This window comes from Diceros bicornis, chromosome 14 (genome assembly GCF_020826845.1).
Source record: "Diceros bicornis minor isolate mBicDic1 chromosome 14, mDicBic1.mat.cur, whole genome shotgun sequence".
NCBI classification, from domain to species: Eukaryota; Metazoa; Chordata; class Mammalia; order Perissodactyla; family Rhinocerotidae; genus Diceros; species Diceros bicornis.
Genome location: NC_080753.1, coordinates 19,312,433 through 19,324,236, shown reverse-complemented (window position 1 = coordinate 19,324,236; position 11,804 = coordinate 19,312,433). Strand labels below are relative to the sequence as shown.

General features: G+C 37.4%; 1 protein-coding gene across 1 annotated transcript in view; it reads left to right on the top strand.

The window, feature by feature from the left end:
• The first annotated feature begins 1,724 nt into the window (after positions 1 to 1,724).
• The window catches only part of MEP1A (meprin A subunit alpha), a 37,134-nt gene continuing 27,054 nt past the window's right edge, over positions 1,725 to 11,804 (top strand). The window contains exons 1-5 of the mRNA XM_058553947.1: positions 1,725 to 1,793; positions 1,880 to 1,904; positions 1,995 to 2,045; positions 6,789 to 6,829; positions 7,351 to 7,426. Coding sequence (XP_058409930.1) covers positions 1,725 to 1,793; positions 1,880 to 1,904; positions 1,995 to 2,045; positions 6,789 to 6,829; positions 7,351 to 7,426 — 262 coding nt within the window. The remainder of the gene's footprint in view (positions 1,794 to 1,879; positions 1,905 to 1,994; positions 2,046 to 6,788; positions 6,830 to 7,350; positions 7,427 to 11,804) is intronic.

Here is an 11,804-nt window from a genome sequence, read left to right as displayed (position 1 = left end):
TATAGCCTGGAAATCAGCAAACACTACAAAGAAGGGCTTGTTTTTTTAGAGATCTAGTTGTTAAACATGCATGACTGCATATATTCCATAGTTTATTTTTTCTTCTAGCATACACACATTTTTCCAGTTCTTTACTATTACAAAAAAATACTGCAATGAATATATTATATAGTACTTTGTGTACATATGTGTGCATTTCTGTGGGTATATACCTAGAAGTGGAATTTCTAGCTTATAAATTATGCACATTTCAGCATTCTATCATCAAATTGCTGTCCCACCCACACCGTGTAAGATTTCCTGTTCCCTTACGCTCCTGTCGACACTTGGTATTGTCAGACCTCTTCCTTTAGGCCAAATTGAGCTTGAGGCAGCGTTTCATTGTTGTTTGAATTGATAATTTTCTAATTACTTGTGAAGTTGAATATCTTTTTATGTGTTTATTGGCCATTTGGGTTTTCTTTCTCGTGAATTTCGTGTTCATATTTTTTGTCCATTTTTCTTTTAGATCACGTCTCTTTTTTTTACTGATTTGTAGGAATTCCTTTACAAACCCTGGGTAACTTACTCTTATTCAATTAGATGCAGTATCAATATCTTCTTCCATCTGTGGCTTGTCTTTTAACTATATTGTTGTGTCTTTTGTCACCAAAAAGTTTACGTTTTGATATAGTCAAATTTATTATGATTTCTGTGATTTTTTTTCTTGTTAAAGCAATCTTTTCTGACCTCAAAGTTAAAGGTGTTTTCCTATGTTTTCTTTTTCAAAGTTTAGATTTTCATATTTACATCTTTAAACCATCCAGAGTTTATTTTTGTGAATGGTGTAAGAATTTAATTTTTTCCTCATATGGAAATGCTATTGTGCCAACATCATTATGGAAAAGACCAAAGTTTTCCTATTGATTTTTTGGTTCCTCTCCTATATGAAATCCCCATATATGCTTGCATCTGTTTTGATATTTTTTATTCTAGTCTATAGACCCATTGTTCGTTCTTTTTTGGCAATATCTACCATAACTATAAAAATTTTTGATATTTTGCTAGGGCAGTTCTTTTCTTCTTGTTCTTCCTTTTCAGAATTTTCTCATCTATTTTTGGAGGTTTACGCTTTCATGTGAATTTCAGAAAGAATTTGTCAGTTTGTCAACTTCCACAAAAACTTTGTTAAGATTTTTATTGGAATAACATTGAATTTATAGACTAATACCTACGTAAAGACCATCTTTATTATACTGAGTCTTCCCATCCATGAATATTTCATATATATAGATATATATGTATATATGTGTATAGACACACAGATTTTTTATGTCCTTCGATAATTGCTTTATATCACTTCCATAAAACTCTAATTCAGTTTTTATTAGATTTAAGTACTTTATAATCATTTTATAGATTGTTTTTATTTCTACTGTGAAATGGATCTTTTATCTGTTATATTATATGAGCAGTTATTGCTGGTGTATGGGAATGTTATTGATTTTTATATGCTCATCTCAGTATTAACTTTTTCAAACTTTTCCCAACTTTTCCCTGATCCCTGGAACTTGAGCTTTTATGTTAAGTTTAGTATCTGTCCTCAAAAGGATCAATGACATTTTGACTACTTTTTTTTAATGCTACATGTATGGAAGGGTCAAAGTTCTAATATGCCAACCAGGGCAAGGTCCAAATGGTATTTATCACAAGGTGTCTTTGCTAAAATCTATTCACTCGCAACAATGGTTTGGAGTAGAGCTACTTGCATTCTCTCTTTCATCTTGCTTTTTGCCTACATAGCAGCTGTATCGGTAAGTTGAGTTCTGCTCTTCAGGGTATTTAGAAATACTAATACTAGTATACACGATCCATTTTCTGTCTATTTATTTCCTTTCAGATTAAGCATCTTTCTGAAGGAAATGGTAAGAATCAATTGAAATGCATAGAGTGTTTCTGAATTTTTTCTCTTTTGTTCAGCAAGACTAATAACAATTTTTTCCTACTTTTACCAGTCCACGAGACAGATTTTGATGAACAGAAGGATATTTCAGAAATCAATTTAGGTGGGTTCAATTTTTACATTATTAATGCCTTGAAATAATTTTAAATTCTGTGATAGAATTGCTGAAAAACTCTTACCTTCATAATATGGTATTGGGTAACTTTAGCGGAGAAATATTTGTTGGTGCTTTATTAGAATTTGCAGAGTTTCTGAAAAGTGGAAATGTGGAAAGAGAATGATGGTTAGACCAAATTTTCTAGGAGAACTAATTAGTGCTCAATCGATCTAGAAATATATAACGAGATATTTATTTATGAAAATTTCATTTTTTCAGTTTCCATTTTGAAAAACAGGGAAAAAATGGATGATTATTCTTCTTTCTAAAGAAAAATATAAGGAATATGCCTTTGGTTATACTTAGTTGGGAAAAAACCCCAACCTCTCTACGGGCCCATCATAGGCACTAACAACTGTTTGCTCGGAACTTAGAGAAAATCGTTCTAAAGGTGGTTCCGTTTCGACATCTTGTCCACAAACACGTTTCTTGAGGAAATCTTCATCATCGAGAGGACAGAGAAGCTGAGTTATCATCTCTCTTTTCCATCTCTTATCTTGCTTCTAAAAGGAGAGAGAAACCTCTACATTCTGGGTGTCTTTGGTTAGGATTGGTGGGAAACAAAAGTATTCATGACCATAAATACCTTATAGTTTACAAAAGCTTTCAAATCCAATTGCATATTTATTTGTCAAATCCTGTAGTGGAGTAAGTACCATGTCATTTTGCAGGAAGGAATGGGAGGCTCTTTTTAATTAACATGACTCACCCAAAATCACAGATGGCAGAGACGGGGCTCACCTCCAGGTCTCCTGATTCATAGCTCAATAGCTCAGTGCTATTTGAAGACTACAAAACTATAAAACCCCATACCTAAGAGTTAAATTCCTCTGGCTTTGTCGCATTTATAGGAAAGGCAGGCTAGTTGATATTTAACTGGAAGAGCTTGAGAATGGCTGCATGGGCAGAGTAGAAATAGTTTAGCAGGGTATATGGGTGACTTCAGAACCAGGCATCAAATTATCTCTCTTTAGAGTCAGACAGTCAAGGTATATGTAATTCAGAGGATCTGCTGTACTTTAAGGGTCCTGAGGCAGGAAAGCCTTGGTGTCGGATTAGTGCTTCTCAAACTTGAACATCAGAATCTCCTGGACATCTTGTTAGGCACAGATTAGATTAAATTATTTCCCCTGGATTAGGCCTGGATTTTCCTAGTCTCATCCTTATTTATCTAGTAAAAATTAAATCTTTTACCTTAGAGCCATTTCTTGCTCTTCAGCTCCGCCACCATCCCTGAACTGAGACCCCAGTGAAGAAAATTTACCGTGTGGATCCATTCTCTTTTGAGGTCATTCCAACCAAGCTACCAGGATTGATTGGGTTAGACACATAGTGAGATTCTAAATCACAAATTGGTGGGGGAAATCATACAGAGAAAGTTGTCACGTTTTTCTATCTTCTCTCCATGCCTTACCATGCTGATTTAACCTTTCGACCCCAGACCTGCTCCTCTCAATCTTTTTCATTTCAGTAAATGCAGCTCCTTCTAGCTCTTTATCTCAGAACCTCAGAGCTACCCCTAACACTTGTGTTTCTCTCACACTTTACACACAATCTGTCAGCAAACGCTATTAGATCTAGCATCAAATTATATACAAGTTGTGACTTTCCAGCGCTTTCTCTTCTCCTCCCATGGCCCACACCGCCTCCTCTCTGGCCTGGTCCCTGCAGTGGCCTCATAACTGCTCCTCCCTTTCTGCCCTCACCCCGTACACGCTATTCTTCACAAAGTAGACAAAGAGCTCCTTTTAATACCATACAGACCATGTCACTTCTCTGATCCAATCTTCCAATGACTTCTTATCCAACACAAACTAAAGGCCATAGAGCCTTGATTCTCAGTGTGGTCCACAGGCCAACATCACGTGTACCATCCAAGAGCTGTCTTAGCAATGCAGCATCTTGGGCCCCACTCCAGACCTACAGAATCAGCATCTCCATTTTGAGAGACCCCAGATGATTCCTAGGCACATTAAAGTTGAGATGATCTGACGCCAGCCACCTCTCAGACCTATTTTTTATTACTCAACTCCTTACTTACTCAAGCTCTCCAGCCACCCTGACCTCATGGCTATTCCTCTACAAAAGTGTTTCACAATGTGTGGTTGCCCAACCAGCATCATCAGCATCATCAGGGAACTTGTTAGAAATGAAAATTCTCAGGCCCCACCCCAGACTTACTGACTCAGAAACCTTGGGGGTCGGGCTGAGCAATCTGTGTTGAACAAGCCCTCCAGGGGATTCTGAGGCTGAAGTCTGGGAAGCACTGCTCTAGGACATCAAGGCTTTCCTGCCCCAGGACATTTCTATTGGCTGTTGCCTCTGCCTTCAATACTTTCTTCATTCCCATTCCATTGGATTTCGGCTTAAATGCCACCTCCTCAGAGAGATCTTCCCTGACTACCTTTTATAAAAGATCAACCCTCCCACACCTCAGCACTCTTTTTCTCCTTACCTTATGTTTTTCTTTTCAATTTTACTTTTCACCATCTGTCATACTCTATATTTATTTATTTGTCTCCCTTCCCTCCCAATTCAAGAGTGTCATCTCCCTGAGGGCTTTGTTTTAGTCTCTGCTATGACCCTGGCATCTAGAACAATGCCTAGGACACATTAGGCATTTAATAGGGATATGCTGCATGAAAAAATTGGGTAGTGAATAGAGTGAGGCTTGCTTTCAATGGATTTGTACTTCTTTGTGAAGTGCTCTCCTGCTGCACTCTCTCACCCTCTGTGACCCCATCCATGCTGTCCAACCACTGGGGCCATGGTCAGGTGGCCTTTTCTACATAGCTCTGGAAGACCCCTCCCCAGACCCCCATCCTTAATCCAGGCCAGGTGTCAGGAAATGCATACTTTTTTTCATGACAAGCCTAGGTAAGAGTGTGGATGGACCAGCACATAGTACACCTACTGAAAATACAATTCAACACCCAGGTCCTAGTGCCAGTGGGCCCGTGGTATCATTGTGTTGTTGTTTAATTGTGCTGTTACCATAGGAATAGGTTAGGGTTATGGAAGTTAAGCAAATCTAGGAAATGTGTGCATGAGGAAGGGGGTGATGCAGGGACAGCCTTAGTTAGTCATTAGTAAGTGAAACCAGGATGACTTCTAAAACCTGACACCTCCATGATGTCATTTACAGAGACTGAACCCAGCTCCTGAATGAACCGTAGGCTTTGCCAATGGGACCTGTTACCACGTGAGGCTGTGGTGATCATTCTCTAGCTTGATTTCCCAGCTGGAAATCAGGGGCTGTCCTCAGGATGAAGTACAATCCAATGATCCTGTCTGGACTTGTTTGTGTTTTATAGGGGAGGCTGCTTATCACACATGAGGGTTGTGATAAGAAGTGACATTTTTCAATGCTCCTCAAGTTTTCCCACAAGGATCTTCCCTATTAAGGACCTTATTTTCAGAAACCGTATGAGGCCAGAATTAAGGAATGACATCAAGGAGAAAGTATATTCTGCTAAACTCCTGACAGCAGATGTTTGGAGATCCAAGTCTGAATGGATCTCTCCATATTTGCCTGGTCTTTATTAGAAAGGCAGCCCCTTGAACTTGGCTTTGGAGGGTACCACTCCTTTTCCATGGGAAAGAGCAAAATCAACCCGTTTACCTAGGGTCAGGAGGCAGGATGGTACAATGGCAAGAAGGGTCCTGGATGGGAAGTCAGGAGTTCTAATGCTCGCTCTGCCACTGACCACCTAGTACATCACTTCCTGCCTCAGGACTCCGTTTCGTCCCCTGAAGTATGAGAGGTTTGAAGTCAATGATCAATAAGATCCCTTCTTTTTTTTTTTTTGACAATAAGATGATCAAATTTTTATTGAATTCTAGAATTTTTCTGGCTGCAAATTTAGCATCACCAACCCCTACGAAAGATTCTTTCTTTCTTTTTTTTATTGCCATAACATTGGTTTATAACATCATATAAATTTCAGGTATACATCATTATATTTCGATTTCTGTGTAGATTCATTCCATCATGTTCACCACCCAAAGATTAATTACAATCCATCACCACACACTTGCGTAATCGTCCCTTTTGCCCTCCTCCCTCCCCCCTTCCCCTCTGGTAACCACCAATCCAATCTCTGTCTCTATGTGCTTGTTTGTTGTTGTTTTTATCTTCTACTTATAAATGAGATCATATGGTATTTGACTTGCTCCCTCTGACTTATTTCACTTAGCATAATACCCTGAGTGTCCATCCATGATGTCGCAAATGGCTGGATTTCATCATTTCTTACAGCTGAGTAGTATTCCATTGTGTATATATACCACATCTTCTTTATCCATTCATCCCTCGATGGTACCTAGGTTGCTTCCAAGTCTTGGCTATTGTGAACAATACTGCAATGAACTCAGGGGTGCATGTATCTTTACACATTTGTGTTTTCATGTTCTTTGGATAAATACCCAGCAGTGGAATAGCTGGATCACATGGTAGTTCTATTCTTAATTTTTTTGAGGAATCTCTGTACTGTTTTCCATAGTGGCTGCACCCACTTTGCACTCTGCACCCACCCTCGATTAGAGGGAATTTTTGCGTTATTTCAAAACGAGTTTCGCCACATAACGATTAACAATGAAAGATTTACAATGGAAAAGATTAATTTTATTACGAGAGATACCTTTTATTAACACTCATTCAAATATTTCTTTTTAAAAATCCATGTCTAGCTGCAGGCTTGGACCTGTTTCAAGGGGACATCCTCCTGCGGGTGAGTAGCTGCCAATGACACAACAGTGATCCTTAGGACCGGATGTGTCATAGGATTGTGAGCCTCCGCTCTGTGTCCGGCCCTGAGGTGGGCACTGTGAAGGAGATGAAGAATCTAATCTACAATCTGTACCCACAAGAACGCCCACCGTGGTTGGTCATGACAAAAACAGATGAAAAAATTAGAAACAGTACAAAAGAGTCTATAATTATTACTTTGCTTGTCCACCCAATTTTCCTAACATGTGAAGAATGAGAGAGAAGGAAATGCACCAATATGTTTAGTGTCTATCTCAGTTTTTAGGAACTGCAAGTCTCCTTTATTTTGTTGTTAATAATTCCTCTAAATTTTCCAAATTGCCTATAATCAACTTTCATCACCCTTATAATCAGAAGACAAATGCTATGAAATTGTTTGAATTGTGTGACAGGTTGCTCGTGGTGTGAGAGTCTAGCGAAGGAGGAGGCCAAGGAGACCTCGAGGATCAGCCTTCCTAGTCATCTTTGCCTTTGTTTCTACAGAAATCCAGAAACGCCCTGAGAGACTCCGACGCCAGATGGAGCTTCCCCATTCCTTACATTCTGGCTGACAATCTGGGTAATATTAACTGTTTTAATTAGGAACTTTGGGTTTAACTCTTCTCTCTTCCCCCTCCTCTTATTCATCAGCTTCAGATTGAGAGTAATTACCAATGTAAAAAGGGTTTCCAAGCCCTGACGATTCTTTATCTCATGGAATGAAAGGCATAACTTTGCATGGAAACCAGAGCTGCTCAACCAGTCTGAGATACAGAGTATCAAATAATAATTTTAAAAATGCAGAACACATTAACATGTTAATAAGACCAGGAGCAACAGAAAGAACAAAAACACAAGGAAAGATGATTTGACATAGTAGCAATGAAAAATTTGCACTTTATTTATTTATTTTTTTAAAATTTTATTTAGTTTCATAGCAATGAAAAATTTGCACTTTATTTTTTTTCCCCCAAAGCCCCAGTAGATAGTTGTATGTCATAGCTGCACATCCTTCTAGTAGCTGTATGTGGGACGCGGCCTCAGCATGGCCGGAGAAGCGGTGCATGGGTGCGCGCCCGGGATCCAAACCGGGGCCGCCAGCAGCGGAGCGCGCGCACTTAACCGCTAAGCCACGGGGCGGCCCCGCACTTTAAACAATAGTTTGTTTAGATGCATCTAAATATGGTGCGAGGATACTATTTTCAGCATATTAATTTCTTCGTTTTTTGTTACAAGACAAATCTGCCACACTTTTGAGAAATAGAAGTCTATATTTCACATGTTCCTAGTCCTTGTTCCTCAGTATTAATAATTTATATTCTTTTCACTCTCAAGATAAAGGAGTGAATAAGTTATATTTTACTCATTGTTGGAAATAATGAAATATTAGCAGCCACGTGTGGACACTGGCTGACCTCAAGCAGCTGACTGACAGCTGAGCAGCCACGATGACGCAGTGCCTGCGAGGCCCATCTGTGTAGACAGAGGAAGATGAGAGAGGAGAGGGGAAGCTAGGACAAGGTTGCTCAATCTTCATGGGCTGTTAGGCTGTTCCCACTCTGAGGAGGCGTAGATTATGTTTCAATATTTTCCGTCACTGTTATCAGGGCTGCCTCCAATCTCTTTTCTGGAGAAGAGCTAGATATAAACCAATGCTGTTGTTCTGTTATTTCACAGAAAATTGAGCTGCTGTTTTTCCACAGTGTTTGCCAGCACACTTGCAAATTCATGGAGTACTCATATTTATTGCAACATGATTTAAGAAACATCAACTTTAAAAATGTTATTTTGCCATGACAATTTTTCTTCCTGTTTGTCACACCGGTGTGCCCCTCCCATCAAGACATAGATAGCTTATTGAATCTCTATTATATGCCAAGCACGGTGCCTTCACTTGACATTGTATTTACCCTTCACTGTGCCTCTGTGAGGTGTACTAGTGCTCCTCAGACTTTAATGGGCATGAGGGTCCCGGAGGATCTCGTTAAAATGCAGGGGAGATCAGAGGCTGGGCTTGAAATTCTGCAAGTCTAACAATTCCCCAGGGCATGTTGATGCTGTTGGTCTGCTGACCACACCTTGAGTAGCAAGGTCTCTTTAGCTGCAAAGTAGGTGAAAGATTAACAGAGAGCAAGACTGAAGACAGGTGGCCTGAAATAAGACAGCAGCAGTAAGGATTCAGAGGCAGTTCTCAAGCAGCACCATGTAAGAATCAACTTTATAAATTTGTGTTTGTTTGTTTGTTTTGTTTTTTGTTGATTAGACATTGCTGTATGACATACAGGAAAGTTGTTAAGAGAGTAAATCCTAAGTATTTTCATCACAAGGAGAAAATTCTTTTCCTTTTTGTTGTATCTATTTGAGAAGATGGACGTTAGCTGAACCTATTGTGGTAATCATCACAATATATGTAAATCAAACCACCACGCTGTACACTTTAAACTTATACAGTGATGTATGTCAATTATTTTTCAATAAAACTGGAAAAAAATTAAAAAAAGAAAAAGGGAATCGCCTTTAGAATTGAATTCAGATACTTGGGCCCATACTATTGAGAAAAGTAAACATGCTAATTAGAGTTCAATATTTGTACACAATTCCTTTATTAAAGTTAAATTTACATAGAGTGAAATACACAAATCAGCATACAGGTCAATGGCTTTTGATAAATCCATAAACTTATGTAACCCACACTTCCAACACTCCAGAAAGTTCTCGTGTGTTTTTTTCCAGTCAATCCCCATCCCACTCCTCAAGAGACAACTACCATTCTAATTGTTTCCCTATAGATCAGTTTTACTTGATTTACAACTGATTTACACTTACAGGGAATCACATAGTATGTGCTCTTTTGTATCTGGCTTCTTTTGCTTAGCACTGAAGTTTCTCCACATTGTTGTGGGTCAGTAGTTAATTTTTTTTTTACTACTCAGTAATATTCCTTTGTATGAATACGTTGCAATTTGTTTATCCATTTTTCTGTTGATGGACATTGGGTTCTTTCAAGTTTGGGACTGTTGTGAAAAAAGCCACTGTGATCGTTCTTGTATAAGTCTGGGTGGATAGATATTTTTTCATTTATCTTGAGTAAATGTCTAGGGATAGAATTGCTTGATCATTTGGAAAATGTATGTTTAACTTTATAGGAAAATGCCAAATAATTTTCCAAAGTGGCTGTGTCATTTTTCACTTTCACTAACAATGTATCAGTGTCCTATATGCTCTGTATTTTCTCTAACATTGGTGGTGTTAAACTTTTTAATTGTAGTCATTTTAGTGGTTGTGAAATGGTATCTCACTGTGACTTTAATTTGCATTTCCCTAATGACTAACGATGTTTAGCAGCTTTTCAGGTGCTGTTGGCCATTTGTGTAACTTCTTTCATGAAATATCTGTTCAACTCTTTCATGATTTTTTTTTTATTGTATTGCTTGTCTTTTCATTATTTGTAGAACTTTATATATTATGGATAAAGTCTTCTGTCAGATATACACAGTGAATATTTTCTCCCAGTCTGTGACTTGCCTTTTTTTGTTTGTTTTTTAAGCAGTGTATTAAACTTTTGACTTATTTATTTTGTCTTGCTTTTCTGCTTTTTATTTTGTTGCTTTCTGCTCTTATCTTTATTATTTCCTTTTTTCTACTTCAGATTTAATTTGCTCTTTTTTTTGTATTTAAGTTAGATGTTTATATCATTGCTTTTAAATCATCTTTCTAATATAATATTATAAGATAGCATCTAAAGCAATAAATTTTATTTGAAGCACTGCTTCTACTGCTTTCCACAAATTTTGAGGTGTTGTATTTTTATTAAAATTTAGTTTAGATATTTTCTAATTTCTGTTGTGATTTTTTAAATTCCATGGGTCAATTAGAAGTGTGTTTTTAAGTTTCCAAATATTCGGAGCTCTTCTAGATATTCTATTTTTGATTTCTAGTTTAATTTTGTTGAGGTCAGAGAACATACTCTATAAGATTTCAATCTTTTGAAATTTACTGAGACATGTTTTGTGGTCTAGATAGACTTATGGTCTTATCTTGGTGAATGTTCCACGTGCACTCGAAAAGAACTTGTATTCTGCAGTTTGGGGGCATATTATTCTACCCATATCACATAGGTCAAGGTGATCGTTGGCGTTGTTCAAATATTAATATCTGTATTGATTTTTTGACTAATTGTCTTATCAATTACTGAAAGAGAGGTATTAAATCTTGAACTATAATTGTGCGTTTATTTCTTCCTTTAGCACTTTCATGACGCTCTGTTATTTGTGCAAACACATTGTTATACCAGCTTGAGAAACCGACTATTTTATCAATTAAAGGCATTTCCCTTTATGTCGGGTAATCGTCTTTGTTTTGAAGTCTACTTAAATTAAATACAGCCGCACCAGCTTTTTAATACTAACTGTTTGCATTGTGTATGTTTTCCCATTTTTTACCTCCAAGCTATTAATGTCTTTATATTTAAAGTGTATCTCTTTTAGACAGTATATATATTTGGGTCTCACTTTTTTATCCAGTTTATCAACCTCTGAATCTCAATTGGAGTGTTTAGTCTATTTATAATTAATGTAATTATTGGTATAGTTTGATTTAAAACTATCATTTTGTTACTTATCTTCTATTTGTTCTTTTTTTCTTCCTGTTTTCCTCCTTTCTTTGGTTAAATCCAATATTTTAATGTTTCATTTTGATTCTTGTTTTGGCTTTTTAGCTCAACCCATTTGTATTTTTTTGTGAGACTTTGCTCTAGGGATTACAATATGCATCCTTAACACATGACAGTCTCGTTAGACTTAATATTGTGTGATTTTGCACAAAATGCAAGCATTTTATGACAATATAATTCCATTTATACCCCTGCCTTTTGTGCTATTGTTGGTTTATACTTTTCAACTATATACGTTATAAACCTCACAAGAGAGTATTATAATTTTTGCTTTAATCAGTCAGTT